The 16,827-nt window shown below is 39.5% G+C and overlaps 1 protein-coding gene across 1 annotated transcript in view; it reads right to left on the bottom strand.

The window, feature by feature from the left end:
* Positions 1-14,945, bottom strand: part of INPP4B (inositol polyphosphate-4-phosphatase type II B) — a 554,084-nt gene extending 539,139 nt beyond the window's left edge. The window contains exons 1-2 of the mRNA XM_025212602.1: positions 14,822-14,945; positions 10,915-10,979 (exon numbers count right to left, since the gene is read on the bottom strand). Coding sequence (XP_025068387.1) covers positions 10,915-10,979; positions 14,822-14,933 — 177 coding nt within the window. The 5' untranslated portion in view covers positions 14,934-14,945. The remainder of the gene's footprint in view (positions 1-10,914; positions 10,980-14,821) is intronic.
* Positions 14,946-16,827: the final 1,882 nt, after the last annotated feature.

Genomic DNA, 16,827 nt, shown 5'->3' with positions numbered 1-16,827 from the left:
CTTTGGCTGCTTCAGGGGAGCTTCAGTTTAGACAAAAATACTCCAGATATATCTCCTCCTGGGTTATATTCCTCCCTCTCTATTGGGGTTTTTAAGAGTGAAGTGACTTGCATCAGTGCAAGACTGTGAAAGAGCCCCCTCCAGCACAGAACAGAGCCCCCCTCTCTGCCCTGCAAGACAACTGTCCTGGCATGGCGCCGCTAAGGTGAAGGGGGCAGGAAGAAGGGTTAAATCCTTCCTCCATCCCTTCTGCCCTGTAGCCAGGGTCTGCCAGCCCCAGGGGCCACTGCCACAGCCCCCTCCCCTCTGCTCTCTGGCTGACAGGCAGACCCTGGCTGCAGTGGGGGAAGAGGAGGAGGGAACAATTAATTCCCTCCCTGCCCACTTTGCCTTAATGGGGCCATGCTGCCCAGTGTTTCACCATGTCCCATCCTTGCTCTGGCTAGAGAGCAGAGGGGCAGAGCCAGCCCAACTCTGGAGCAATGCTCCTGCTGGGACCAAAGCCAGAGGTTCCCAGATACAGGATCTTGCCCTGCCACTCAGGATCAGATTAATTGCCATATTTGCAGTCAGAAAGGAATTTAACACCATGGTCATATTAGTATAGACTGTGGGGGGTTTTGCCTTTCCCTGTAGCACGGGGTATGGCCCTCTACTCAGAACCTCTTGGCTAGGGACGGACATTACACATAAACCAGTTTAAGTGATCAGAAACTGGTTTAAACCTGTAACAGAACAGATGTTCAGTGCACATGAACCAGTTTGAAAATGGCTGAAACCGGTTGAGACTTAACTGATATAGATCAAACCAGTTTATGCAATGTCTGTCCCAGACCCCTTCCTGGTTTAAGTTAAACCAGACACTCCCAGCATCCCGGCATGCTTTCTGGGCTGGGCTGAGCTCTCTGCTCCACAGCAGAGCTGGCCCCTCCCCTTTGTTCCCTGGCTGGAGCTGCGGCAGAGACTGCAGTTGTCTGCCTCACTTCCCCTTGCTCTCCCCTCACCACTTGCTGCTAAGCAGAGATTTCCCCCTCCCCTCTGCCTTACACAGACATCTCTCAGCATTAGATAGCATACCACATGCTTGCTATGGTCCATGCTGTGGCAGACAGGACAAAGACAGGCAGGACTGTGCCACTCAGATATCTTTGGAGCTAATCAACAGGTCAGCTGGTAATGTCCCTCCATTCCTTCATTGGAAGAAGTTGTTTATGAAGAGCTTGAACTAATGAGAGAGTTTTTTGTTTTGCTGATGGGGTGATAAGTGCTCCCTGCTGTATAGCTAAATGCTATGTAAATCCCAGCTGGCTCCCTTGCTGGCCAGCGAGGGGGAAGTGGGGGTACTCAGAGCGTCTTGCCAGGGCCTGGCCACACCCCAGCTTAGCTTAGCATTGTGAAAGGGAAGGGAGGGCTACAATAGCACTCCCCAGCTTCTGGCCTGAGCCACTACAGGCATGTGCCTGTATTTTCTCAGGCCAGAGTGGATGCCTTTACGTTTACAAACTGATTCAGCCTAGGCAGGTTAGACTAACCTGCAAAAATTGAATGAACTCAGGCTCAAACTTTTTGAATGTCTGTCCCTAGCCATATAGTGGAGGGGGAGGAGGGCAGGGGGGTGCAGGGGCAACCAGCAAAACGCAGAAGGAAAATACCTCTGGTAAAAACAGGCATGCATATGCCTAGATCATCCTTGATCAGTAGCTGTCCAACCTCTTCTGGAGCACCTCCAGCGATGGAGAATCCACAGTTTCCCTGGGCAATCTATTCTACCACCACACCGTGCTAATAGTGAAGAAGAAGTCTTCTGTAGTAAAACATGTTACAAATCTGCACCCCAAGAAGAACAGACTCAAATATTCAAAAATGCCTCACAGCCAATCAATGGGTCTTCATAATCCAAATGCCTGAGTCATTTATGGAAAAGGGACTGCTCTACTAATTTAGGAGGGTAACTTGTAGAAGTTTAGTTTATTTTAGCAGCATATGAAAAAGCAATTTTAAGATGCAATGAGATCTCCTATTGTAGCAATAGCAGCTATAAACAGTGATCAATATTTAGGCTCCAATTCTACAAATGAATCCCAGAAAAGCAGACCACTATGCGAAGTCAGTTAGCACATGTGCATGATGTGATGATGATCCTACTCTGAACTATTCACAGGGTCAAGGTCTACAAGGCAGCATAGCAGACATCTACCACACACCTATATTGGCTTCTACAGTATTAAGAATAAAATCTCCAGTAATAGCATGGTAATGCAACTATTTCTAGTAGCTTTTGCTGTGTGTAATCTACAGAAAGACCTATTCTTAAACATGTGTACCTTATTTATCATAAATTATATTAAGAATTATTGAGATGACCTATACAAAACACCATACACACCCTGCACATTCTGTAGGACTACTGAAATATGCAGTTCTGCATGTACAGAAATCCAGCTTTTTAATCAAGTTATTGAGCAAACTCGGATCTTGTTGGGACAAGACACCAGAAAAAGGATTGCCTGCTGTCTCCATTATTATCTGTTGCATAGTTTGGTAACAGTCTTGACTCAATATTTATTGTGTTCCACAGTTGTTATAGTGGCATGAATTAATAATTGTTCTGCATTTTACAAGAGACAGCCTTGGCATCACAATGGTCAACCTCTAAGTGAAAAAGATTTATAGTATGAAATGAACATCTGCATAATCATCTTCCAATTAAATATGGCTGAAGAAAAGAGGGGTTCAGTATTACTGTTTTCATAGCATTTATGTTTTTATCCATGTTCTTTATAGCGTAGTACAGAAACATTCTTGATGTCCACCAGTTTTTTTCCGAATTCTTCAACTAGCAGAAGTATTATCATCTATGTTATTATTCTATTGGAAAGAACTCAGTGATGTGACAACAGGCCAAGGCATAGTACACATGCCAAGAACTGAATTCACCCGCTATTTTCAATTACACATTTTAATATCTAAAAAACAGGAATTCCCTATTCTAACATTTTGTATTAACTATCTGCTGCACAAGCCACCAGCATGCTGGCTGGTAGCTTATGATGTTTAACACCAAAAACTAGTTGCATAAAATTATGGTTACAAGCTCTGGGCAAAACTATACAATCTGTAAATATGAGAAGGCTTTGTGCTAACACTGTCAGTGGTAGTGCCTCTCTCTTTTCTTCCATCTTTTCCTTTTCCACCATTTCCTAAAAAGCTTTACCAACTGCTGTATTTGCATATCTTTTGTAGAAAAAACTCACAATACCATGCAACTAAACCTTAAAGACACTTGGCCCAAAGAAAAAGTTATGAGTTAATTTCTGTTCACATGATGATAAATGGACAGAAGGTAAGAGGTCTTTTTTCTGGATTTTTAATTGATACCAGAAATAACTGTTGATTTGAAAAAAAACTTCCCTGAAGCAGTTTTATTCAAGGACATGTGGCAGTGGTAGACAAATACTACATCCTCCATAAAAGAAAACCATCAACCTCTCTTAGCAAAAAGTATTGTGTAGTTTGATGCATAACATTCCAATGTACATGAAATTCATGAGCTCTTCCAAGCAGCATAAACCCTTCAAAATCTTCTGGCTTAAAATCAAGATTTTTGTGGTTGCATTTCAAATCAAATATTTACTGGATCCATCATTCTCTTCTTTTAGCTCTAAATTGTATTTTAGTATCTGACATGTAATTTGGTCACATTGTTGATATTTGTATTTTTAATATCTGTACAGCAATGATTTGGAAAGCTGCTAGTATTTATTTAAAACGGCAATTTAAAAAATAATTTTCAGCATTTCAATTCACTTCAAAATTACTTTAATGTGGGCAGAAAGCAAAAGACACAACTGCTGGAAGTGGATATAATATGTTACTACCAAAAAGATATGAAAAAAGGGAAATAGTCTCAACTGGCCTTCAGGTGTGGTGTGAAGGACTGCATAACAAAAGATAAGGTTTAAAAATGGAGGTCCTGATTTAGTAATGTGCTTAAGCACTTGCTTAACTTTACATAGGCAAATAGTCTTAGTGAACAGAAAAAAAATATCCATGTTTAGTTAGACACACAATTAAATATCAGGCTATATCAGGACTAAAATACCTTTTTGGGCATTAAAATATTATTATTATGCTTCATTCCATATATAATCAGTTCTTTACAAGAGAGAGGTAGTTAACCATGTTAGCCTGGCAAAGTGCAGGGTAGAATTGCACTTCAGACTAATTCAGAAATGCATCAATCTTTTGTAAGCAGCAGCTCATAATGGCCTTGTACAGATGTTCAGTTTTTCCTGGGAGAGTCACTGCTCTCTCAAGAAAAGCCACAAGTGAACAGGTGTTCAGGCTTTTTCTACCAGACTAAAAATGACCGCTCCAGGAGAAAAATAACCTGAGAACAATCATGATTAAATGACTCCCAGGAGCGTTTCTCCTGGGAAAGCAAACGTTTATGCTGTTTGTCAAATACTTCGTCAGTTCTTTACTAGACAGTGTGCTACATTACAATATGCCATCCACTTATCCTGCAAGCATTTCGTCCATGTGCTTCATTTTATGACTGGTTTCAACTTCAAAAGTGGACAACTTCCTTAGATAATATATTAGTTAGATTACATGCATAAGTGCTCACAGGGTTGGGAGTTTAAGTGAGCTGGAACTATTCTGCAAACTCTGGTGCAGCTGCAATAGTTGATACATTTCAAAGAATATTCCAAGTACTTATTATACATAACTTTCCCATCTCTACCCTATACCCCCAAAGGCATATCAGACCTAGAAAAGGGCTTTACTAAAACTCATTGAAGGAATATTCCACTACAAAAACTAATTTACTTCCTTGCTTCTACGCTTACAGACATTGCAAAATATTGCTGTACAAATACATCATATTTTCACTGTTTAGCCATCCGTATATCAACAATGATATCCAATTGAGGTAGCACCCAACTTGTGGCAACAACTCACATTGCTCAGACCCTAGCACCTTAATGGGTATGAAGCATTTGACACTGGGGAAAAAAATCTATAGAAAAGTACATCCTTAGCCAGAAGTGAGGCTTTTATTTATAAGATGCCCTAGGGAGATCATTGACTTACAAAAAGTAACAACTCAAAGAACGATTCAGAAATGAAAAGCTTTACCTTTTTGAGTACTAAAAGTATTAAAACTAAATAATAAATTGCATCTTAAAATATATGGCTGTACTGAAATACTGAAAGGCACACTGTACATTTTGGCTTGAATGCAGGCAGGCAGGATTCACCGATACATTCTTAACATTTTTTTTTTTTTTTTTTTTTTTTTAGTGGACAATGAATACCCTATGCCATAAAAACCTGAACAGTATTTTCATAACTGCATTATTATGCAAGTCACATCAAAACCTTAGAAATAATAAAATAGTGGCATTTCTATCTTGCACATAATTCTGTGGTTATTGATTTATGAGTCAATCTGCAATTTTACTTTGATGCTTTTCTGTCCACTGTTAATAATACATTAGAGTTGTGATAAATGCTAGAACAACGTAATTTATGTTAAGCTTTTACAAACATTGCATGAAAGCTTGGGATTATTGACAGCATGACCATTTAGATTTGCTCATTTATCTTGTATGCAAACACTCCTATGCCAAGTAATGCATTCAGATAAAGAGGCAATTCATTACAGAACCAGTCTCTAAACAATACACCTTTTACTGAATTCTCTTGGGCATTAGTTGTATGATGGAATTCATGCTCATCCCAGTATAACTACGTCTGTCATAGCTTCAGAATAAATCCCTTATTTTCAGGGGGTTAGGAAACGACCATACAAATTCACTACAGCACAAATTACCATGCAAAGTTTGCTACCAGAAAGCATTTTTACCTTAAAAACGTGCAGCTAGATGGTTTAGTTATACAAGCATAAATGAAATACAAGGTGACTGCCAACTGAAGATATTTTGTTTAAATGGCTTTGTTTTAAACTTATTTTTTCCTTTTATTTATTAGATTTTTTTTTAATTAAACAAGTTGTAAAACATGGTTAACACTGTTTCCAAGATGCAAAGTTTTCACATAGAAAACTTGGAAAAATCCAAGTAATGTAAGTATAGTGGTTTCATATGTTTGTACAAATTGACCGAAGAGACAACGGATCATTAAATTGCAAACTAAGGAAGATTTCCACAATAGACACTAACAGCTCTTAAAATAGGCATTATTCGCTATGGATCACTTTCAAATAATCCACTTTCAAATAAATGTCTAAGTACTCATTTTAAAATAAGCACACATGTCAAAACACATGTTTGCACAGTATAGCACAAGGTGTCTTTTGGTACCATTACCAAACAGTAATAACATAAGTGTACTTTGTACGTAGATGCCTTTTTTCATCCGATTACAAAGTGGTTTAACAAGCTGGCCAAGCACCAGTATTAACATTGTAAATGTGAAGAAACTAAACCATAGATGAGTTAGGCAACTTGTTTTTAGTTCAATGGAATTAACTCAGATTCACACATGTATAATTGACAATTTTTTGGCCAGAGGTGTGAAAAAGTGAGAAAAATGAATTTGGCAAAGAGGAAAGAGAGGGATTTGAAAGTAAAGTAACACATTTACTTCTTTCAAGTATGAAAATTGCTCAAAAATTATTCTGAGAGAAAATGTGGAAAATAGAAAAGGATGCACCACAGTAATCTAGAAGAAAAGGACAGGGAATGAATTGAAAATAAAAAGGAGAGGGGATAAAACAACCCAAAAGCAAAGGAAATCAGCTCCAAAATCTGTGATTAAAAAAAAGTTAACATGATGTACAGAAATGGATTGCAAACATTAATTCAAGGCTGTATTCTTAAATCAAGGAAACTGACACTTACTCACGTATACCTATTAACACAAGTAGGCATTACAAATAATAGAGGTTTCCCTTGTTCTAGGGATAGTAATTACACAAACCAGTATAAGTGATCAGAAACCAGTCTAAACCTGTAAAAGAACAAAAGTTCAGTGCATGCAGACCAGTTTAAAATGGCCAAACTGGGTTGAAGATAGACCTAGATGGGTCCTGCCTGCATCTGTAACACTCACCAAACCCTGGTCTGCCCTGCAGTGAGAGGAGAGAAAGATTACTCCTCCTGACTCCTTCCCCCACATGCTCCAGCAGACCAGGGCTCAGGGGACCCTGGTTTGGGGCAGGAGAATTGAACTGAGGCATGGGGTACCCCCCCCCCACCCCAGCACGTGGGCAGATGCCTGGCTGCAAGGGCCAACACTGACCTGGAGGACTGCAGGGTCAAGGCCAAGCTGCAGCCTGACCACATGGGAGGGAGAAAAGTAAATTCCCCTCTGCTCCCATGGCAGGGAAGACCAGAGCTTGGGAGATCCCAGCCAGCTTGGGGGCTGACACCTTGATTGGGGGGGAGGTCCTTTTCTTCCCTCCCCTGCAGGGTGTGGGGACAGCAGGAGGTTAGGTGTATGTGCTGGGCAGCTAATCAGAGATGGCCCCTGCTTGGCTGGGCTTAGCAATGGTCATCAGGCTGGGAGGCATGCTCTAGTGTCCCCGCCTTCTGGCCTGGGCCAGTGCAGTTATCTGACTGCCTTTCCCAACTGCAAAGTGAATGCAAGTTCAGTTCATTATCAGTCCAATCTATGCAACTCAGAGAAACCTGTGAAGACTGAATTGATTCCAGCTTCGGCTTGTTGACTGTCTGTCAAAGTGAACAGAGTCAGAGGCTTCCAAGGTGTAAGACATTATTTCATGTATATACATTACATTTTTACATTTTAAATGACTGGAAACCAGTCTATACCCTTAGCAGAACAGAAGTTCAGCACACAGACTAGTTAGTTTAAAAAAAAAAAAAAAATCACAGAACCCGATCTAAGATCCTTTCCCCTCCCCTCCCAAACAAAGGGCATGTTCTCTTTGGTACCCATCTCAACTATGCCACTTACAGAAAAACACATCACTTAGATCAATTCTGCCTCAAGCTTTTTGAATGTCTGTACCTAGTGTATGGGACATGATGATGGAATTGAGTGACTAGGTGAGAACAGTATAGGTTCCACTGACTTTCTACAGGTCTTTTACCTCTAAATTCACTTTTCCACTTTTCAAAATCCCACCAGCATAGCTTGCAGTCTCACAGTCAAATTCTTTGAGTACTTCCACAATAGAGCCTTTTTCCAGGAAGCATGTAATTTGATAATAAAATATTTGAATGAGGCTGAAGGCCGCACTGTCCATCCATCACGTTATTACATATGAATCCCTATGTAACAGGTGTACTGCTACAGGAAACAGATAAATAGCTAACAAGTCTACTTTTTTCTTTCTTTTACCCACCACACTGCTTACTGTAATCCATTCACCAGCAGGAGTCTCATTCAAATGAGCCTCCTAAGGATCAAAGTTCCCATCCTGCGTAGAAAACTACAGCAGATAAGTCTGATTAAGACAACACAGAGGGTGGGTGTTTTTATCAGCTTTTTAGCCCCAGCTCTCTACTTTACATTTCCTAGGCTAATGACATTTTCTAAGTCAGAATTAAAGAGAAAACTAGCAGCCATGCCTATTTTAAAACCCAGTTTCCAGGTTTTTGTTACATTCCTAAACTTCATCCATTCAGGCTAAAATTTTCCATACCATGTGTCTGTCTCATGTTGACTTAGAAAAAAAACAAAACAAAACAAAACAAACAAAAAAACTGTAGAAGAAATCATTCAAACATTTCCCAGAATTCTCAAAATTTGTATCTTATTTCTAATCGGAATTCATCTAGCTCCACCTTCCAGCCTTTGTTTCTTATCCTTTTCACCATTAGATTACAGAGCTCATTAATACCAACTATATCATCCCCATGAATGTACTCAGACACTAATCAAGTCTCCACACAATCTTCTTTTTGATCAGATCAACAGATTGGGCTCTTTAAGTCTCTCCATATAAGGCATTTTTCTAGCTCTTGCATCATTTTTGTGGCTCTTTTCTGCAGCCTTTCCAGCTTTTCAATGCCCTTTTAAAATGGGAATACCAGAATGATAGGCCTTATTTTAATTGCGGTCTTCCTAACAAGATAGAGCAGTACTTTTACCTATCTTGTCAGTTGTTCCTACTCACTGTTTGCCTGTTACACATTCAAGGATGGCACTCGACTTTTTGTGTCATAATACTGCACCAAGAGCTATCAATGGATTGCTTTTCCATTGTGATCCCTAAACCCTCTTCCAAAGTCACTGTTGTCCAAGACAGTCATTCTGTAGGTACAACAGAAATTCTTTATTCCTTTTTAACTAGCTACATTAAAAACATGTTTGGCCTGAACTGACTTACCAAGCAGTCCAGATCAATACATAACACTTGCATTATCTACCCTTCTACAACTCTGTGTTATCTGCAAATTTTGATTCAGCAACAGTTTTATATTTACTTCCAAATAGAGCCATTAAGGGAACTCAGACTTAGTCTTGAATTGTGCAGAACCCCACAATGGATATGACAAGTGGAAGATTATTAGAGCTGTATGCTTAAGTTCTCTAAGGGTTGCATTTTTACTGAACATACTCCATCCCAGGGCTGTACAGTTTGAACAGGACTCTCCTCGCTGTTACTTCTGTAGATGCCAGGAGTCACTGTAAAACCAAGCTTTGGAAATGAGAAAGGACCTGTCTCCACTTTCCACAAAGTGTTCTCCTAGCTAGCATTCAAGCATCATGAAGAAGTTAAGACCATAGAAGACTGAAAAGCAAAGGGGGAAGTCACAGGATAGTTTTAAGCTCTCATACTAGAAACAGTTTCTATAAATTATGCTGCCTGTATATAATAGGTGAAGGTATGAGAGAGAGGCATGTACTTGGCATGAATATGATATAACCTATATAAAATCTACTTGTCATTTTACTGTCCAGAAGTAATGTAACCAAACCAAAAACTCTTGCCAATAAAACCTTTATGCCATGCTACATCACCTTGTCTGCATACACATAAAACTTCCATGTGTATGTTTGCAAGAACTGTTGTTCATTGTATAAGAACATTTAGAACTATATTTAAAAAAAATCCATTGTGCCATGCTGAAAATCTTTCTAAACAGAATATAAAATCTGTCAAACATCGCTATCATTTCCATTCAACCACTGGCCCATGCAATACAAAAATACTCCAGGAACTGGCTATGAAATGCTTGCAGTTAATGACAGGTGATTTCAAATTTCGTACATTTCCTTCAGTTCTTTAGGATTTCATGCACTTCTGCATTTTCAGCCACCTACATAAACTATAGGCATAATATAAAACAAAAAGAGCAAGAAAACAAGCTATTCCACATATAGCGCTTTTTTCTTCCTGATACCAATTGCCTTTCACTACTATTAAATTCAATGGGCATGAGAACACTCGGTGACTCTCAGGAGACCTTCATGATCTGGCAGGGTCAGACCCTAGTTCAAGGGGTCTGGATATATTTGCCCTTTAGATCAGAGGGACCTGCTTATGTGGAGAGAGAAAAAATAACTCCCCATCTCACATCAGGTTCAGTGACATTGGGGCATTGAGTATTGGGTCTGAAATTGCACTCTAAGAAGTACAAACATTGCATTTCAGGGTGAAATCCTGCCTTCAGTTATACCAGTAAAGTCAATATTGTTACTCCAGAGTATGCAATACAAGCAGAATCTGGCCCTATATAATCACATGCAAGTCAGCTAACGAACGCTGTTGATGGAGAATACCTTATATTATGAAAGTAAATGAGATTCTCCCCCCTCCCCCACATATACCACACTAAAAATAGAGTAATTTTTGTCCGTAAAACAAATGTCAGTAACTACCACAAAGAAAAAATTACTTAAAATTAGGAAGATTATACCAAAATGCAAGAGAAAAAAAAATCAGTTTAAAAAAAAAAAAAAAAAAAGAATTACCTTGGTCTTATTTTTCATTAGAAAAAGCAGATTTCCTTTCAGACGGCACCATCTCTCTCTCGGTTCTGTATGCAAAGAAGTGAGAGATTAATAAAAACAACCTTTTGTCTTTGCACATTAAATGCTTCTTAAAGAAGATGCATTAGTAATAAAGGTCAAAGAAGAAATCTTAAAAAAAAGACTTCATTCAGCAGCTGCCTATGTACAACATGCTGTTAAATGCCAGGTAACATCCCAGAAGGTTTCTTCTACCCTGCAGCTGAGAGAATTGGTGACTGCAGCATATATTCAACTATGCTTTCTTTGCTTCTCTCCCTTTCCTCACATGGGAGCAGAAACTGGTACTTTAGCATGGAACAGCTTTTGGTTCCATCATTTCAACAGATAAATCTTACTGAGACATAATATTTACTATTTTACTTGGATTATGACAAATTGAACTCATCTGAATGTACAATTATCTGAAAACACCAAATGAGAACTAAAATATTTATAGAAGCTTTCTAGTTTTGCTACTTTACCATTCCTTGACAGAAAAATGAACAGTGTTACAGTGCATGATTTCTGTATACTCAAACTCTTTTAAAGAGAGGAAAAATGTCAGAGATTAACTTTCCAAAAATAATCTTTATTCAAAAGAGATGCATGTTACTAAACTCATCTGTATTTCAAAATACAGCCTGATATATTGGATTACCTTCCTACAATTAAATCTTTATTGACAAAAACAGGCTATGTAGATACAACAAACTAAAAACAAACAAAAAAAACTCCACAAGTCTGGAAGGGACAGAAAACTTTCTGTTTCAGGAAATAGCCCTCACTAAATTAGAGGCTGATTTCAGAAAACCTGTGCCTTCTGGGTAGGTTACTGTATGGGATTTTTCTATGGGATCCTTGCACCTTTTTGGAAGTAGCCACTGAAGACAGGCTATTGATTAGGTGGACTGCTTACAAGTTCTAATAAGAATTTTTCTTTGTCCTGATAATTTTACTGAAGTCAATTAAACTAGGCTTCAAAAATAATTTTGGCTACAGACTACTGGAAAGTGAGAAGCTTGCCTTTGTCAGCAATGGGTATAATGATATCACATTCTTTAAATAACTTAGATTCTTAGTCCGTAAGTATAGGATAATACTCCTGAAGTACAAAGTGCAATACAACGTGGAATGGAACAAAATGAAGTAATGCAGTATTGTTACTTGAAGTCTGCAGACAACACCTCTAGTGTTATATTTCACTCTAAAGCATTGGACAAGCATTTTATCAGTTTGAGTTCTACCTCTAGCCTGAAGTAAAACAGAGAAGAAAAGAATCAAACCAGTTGAATGTTACTGCTGATCCTGGAAAAAGGTCTTTGCAGCAGCAGCAGCACTGAATTAATTCATTGGAATAGAAAAATCTAATGAAATGTCAGGCTTGGAGAGACAGGCTGCCTTCAGACGCAACAAGCATTTACTATCCACAGTCTGGTACAAGAAATGGTACCTATGAGCAGAATCCAGAGACCACAGCAAAGTTTGGTTTCTGTATTTTTCACTAGTGCGCTGTCTGCAGGGGGAGCCTCGCTCAGTCTTAGCTTATCAGCTAAGAGATCAGGCTTGTTCCTGTGGTTGGTGAATATCTGCACCTCTTGTCCACACACACACACACACACACACACACACACACACCCCTTATAGGGCAAGTGGGGAAAAAAAAAAGCATATTCTCTATTGTGGGAATTATTACATTAGGAATGATTTTACAGCTAAACAGGAGTGATTTTTTAACAACAGCCTAGGGAACAGACATTTATTCAAGCTTACTGGAAATTGAGATATATTAAACACATTACCATACAAGGCAACAGAAACCTGTATGGGAGAGGGTGGGAGGACACTGGGCTACAAAAGTTTGCTGAAACAGGAAACACTTTAACTTTTTTGTGAAACTGGAATTCTAGAAGGTTCCTGATCATGACTGGCAGCTAAAAGTCATTACAATGCAGATCAGTATTTTCCCCAGAAAAATCATTTCTTGGGCAAGCCTCAACAATTGTTATATCACACGTGCACACACCCATCCACCATAATGGCATGCTTTATAAGAGCAGCTAGGTAAGTTAACTTAGCTACTGAAAATGTAGTTGAAAGAAGTCATTGGACAAATGGCAAGACTAATTGGAGGACTGGACCAAAACAAATCTCATGAGGTTCAACAAGGACAAGTGCAAAGTCCTGCATTTAGGATTGGACAATCCCATGTACCAGTACATGCTGGGGGCTGACTGGCTGGGCAGCAGCTCTGCAGAAAAGGACCTGGGAGTTACAGTGGACAAGAAGCTGAATATGAACCAACAGCGTGTCGTTGTTGTTGCCAAGAATGCTAATGGCATACTGGGCTGCATTAGTAAGAGTGTTGCCCGCAGATTGAGTAAAGTGATTATTCCCTTCTATTCAGCATTGGTGAAGCCACATCTGAAGTACTGTGTTCAGTTTTGCCCCGCCCCCCCACTACAGAAAGGATGTGGACAAATTGGAGAGTCCAATGGAGGGCAACAAAAATGGTTAGGGAGGTGGGGCACATGACTTCTGAGGAGAGGCCGAGGGAACTGGGTTTATGCAGTCTGGAGGAGAGAAGACTGGCGGGATTCAATAACAGTCTTCAATTATCTGATTGGTGGTTCCAAAGAAGACAGAGCTAGACAAGGGGTGGGCAATTATTTCAGCTGGAGGGCCACTTAATGAGTTTTGGGGCAATGTCAAGGGTCACATTCATCTTTTCCCCCTCTCACTGTCTCTCCCTCATCCTCCTCCTCTGTCTCTCCCTCTGTTCATCTCTCCCTCCCTATCCATGTCTCTGTCCCTCTATTCCTCTGTCTGTCTCTCTCTCTCTCTGTCTTCCCCTCCTCCCCTCCCTCCAGAACCCAACTGAAGCTGTAGTTCACTAAGAGCCTCAAGGCCGAGCTATGGACCCAGGCTGGGTGGGCAGCTGCATCAGTTTCAGCCAGTTTTGGAGGGAGGGGGAGAGAGACAAGAAGAGAGAAGCTGCCATCCACCCACAGCAGCTCCTGCCTGGGTCCACAGTTGATGCCTCTGGCAGGCAGCTGGGTCAGGGCTCTGGGCAGGAGCTTCCACCACACTGGGAGAGTGGTGGATTAGCTGCAGACACCTCTGGCAGGTTCTGCATCCAGGCTCCTGAATCTGCCCACTGCATCCACAGCTGACACTGCTGCCCACCCACTGTGGGGGAAGCCCTGCCCAGGTCCTCAGCTGGTGTCTGAAGCTGCTAAGCCAAAGCAGTCCCGCACACCTGCCCAGTACCCTGCAGCAGCTGGAGCCACTGGCCGCCCGCAGGCCAGATCCACTGAGTTGGTGGCTATCCACTTGCAGGCTGGATTAAATCTGTTGGTGGACTAGATCTGGCCTGCAGGCTGGATTTTGACCACCCTTGAGCTAGACTGTTCTCAGTGGTGGTGGATAACAGAACAAGAAGCAATGGTCTCAAGTTGCAGCAAGGGAAGTTTAGGTTAAATATCAGGAAACAACTCAGGGTGGGGGGGGATAGTGAAATCACTGGAACAGGCTACCCAGAGAGGTTGTGGAATCTCCATCCTTGCAGGTTTTTAAGACCCAAGCAGGCAAAGCTTTGGCTGGGATGATATAGTCAGGGATGTTCCACCATTGAGCACGGGGTTGGATTAGATGACCTCCTGAGGTCCCTTCAAACCCTCATTTTCATTTTAAAAGGTATACAGTATCACTCAAGCATTAGCACTGGAGAAAACCAAAAAACCCACTGATAAATGTGTGATTAGTGAAACTGAAAGCTGACAGCAGCAGCCAAACACGTGTATCAATAAATGATAATTTCTCATACAAGGTACTTTTACCTATTCATTTTTTTTATACAAGCTATTTTTACCTATTAAAGTTCCATCCCCAACCACTCTGCAAGTCTTCAATTTTCCTTCCTTATCAAAACAAGCTGATGGCCTTCTAGCCAGTGAAGCCAGAACTTTGGCATTGAACCTCATTCGATTACAAGTGAAGAGGAGGAGTAAGGGATGGAGGAGAATAATTATGATGGTAACGAATTGTTGAAGCAAAATCTAAAAAAACAGCAGACATCAAGATCAACTGAAATATTAGAAAAGAAAAAGAAAAGAAAAGAAAAAGAAGATGCTGCTATATACTATGATGCTATACAGACTCTCATGAGCATGCTATATATACAGTTTATATTCTTTCAAAATATGAAAGTGTCACGATTAACATAAAAATCAGTGGAAGGCTACATTACTATTCTTTCTATTAATAAAATTTGATAGCAGCATCTATATTAACTTTGAGTACACTCCCTCCCCAAGCTTATGCAGGAAAATGATTTTTATGCTGTACTTCCATGCACAATTTTACAATTCCAACCAGTAGTACACTTATCTATGGAATAAACTAAAATATTCAAGCTTGCATTCATGTAAATACATAAAAAGAGAAAGAATCCCATCTCCAAAGCCATTCACATCTTCATTTGAGTAGCATTATTAACTAATGAAAAATTTACTAAATATTATTATTTGGGTTGCTATGATATGATCTCTGTGACTGAATTCCTTGTTTGGGAAAAACAATGTGTCAAAACACCCCTGTCTTATCTTCCTTGGACATTTCTTGTAGTGTTTTCAGAGAATTATACATTCAAACAATAAAAACAAAAGTTCTGAATATGCAGTTCAAACAAACTAATTCTATTTTAAGGATAATATCTGTTAGTGGAGACGGGGGCATGATGGATGAAAAATATTTCATTATTGGAGTAATGCTGCATAAAATGTCACTTCTCTCTTTGGATCGGGACTGAGTCATGCTAGAAGAAAAAACAACATAGGAACAAATAGTTTAAAACATGTATCTCTTATTGCTCAGGAAGTACACTATGGTTTTATAAATCAAACAGTAACATTAACAGATAAAATCCTATCAACACAATAAATAGAATGAAAAGGGGAAAAAAAAACCAAGTATTTTTAGCCACTAATATATGTTTTGTATTATAATTACAAGCAAACAAACAAAAAGCCTTCGTTTTCCTTTAATTGCAACGATCAAAAACGACACCTTGATCCTGTTCGTAAGTGCTAGAACGAGAAATCAAAACAAGCAGTAAGTGCAAGCACTATTATTCACTTACTAAAATGGTTCTAGGTCAGCATCATGTAGCCTTATCCAAATAGGCCTCTGCAAATAAGAATCCTACATAAACCAACAATTCCACAAAATAATTCACAGCTGATCAGCAACTCATATTTTCGTAAAAGAATCAGAAAAACTAATGAACAGTACTTTGTTAGATTAGGATGACTGCCAACCAGTAATAGTTTAAAAGTAGCAACTCAAAGCAATGACTGCAGGGAGGTCAGCGACAGCACTATCAAAAACTGCCATTGCCTCCATGACCACTTGCACAGCATTTAGAACAACACTTTGATCATTTTCCTTTCAAGCTCCAAATTTCCTAGGATGAATTTTTAAATGTTAATCAGCACAAAAGAACTAAGATCATAACATTTTGTAGCTTTTATTCATATTGCATTTAAATTCCAAATATTTAGATAATAATACTCAAATCACTGCAAATCTGTTTTTGAAAGTACAGGGCTTTTGATTGCACAGACTCTAAGCCCTTAAATAAGATCAGTAAAATTGTGTCATCATCCTTACTGACAATCTTTTCCAACGTAAAAATGTTTTACTTAATTCTAAAAACCCTCAGAGACCCCGTCAAAAGTTTTTATTCTTGTTCGTTTCCTCTTCCCTTCCTCCCACATTTGAAAAGGCACAATACTTTTAGTTATAAACACACCACATTACGCAGTTTTAGAATCTGAAATCTTCTGGGCACCCTGAAGAGGAAAAAAAACAAACAAA

The sequence above is a fragment of the Alligator sinensis genome, unplaced genomic scaffold, assembly GCF_000455745.1.
Source record: "Alligator sinensis unplaced genomic scaffold, ASM45574v1 scaffold833_1, whole genome shotgun sequence".
Taxonomy (NCBI): domain Eukaryota; kingdom Metazoa; phylum Chordata; order Crocodylia; family Alligatoridae; genus Alligator; species Alligator sinensis.
Note: the sequence above shows the minus strand (reverse complement) of the source record. Positions and strands in the feature narration are given on the sequence as shown.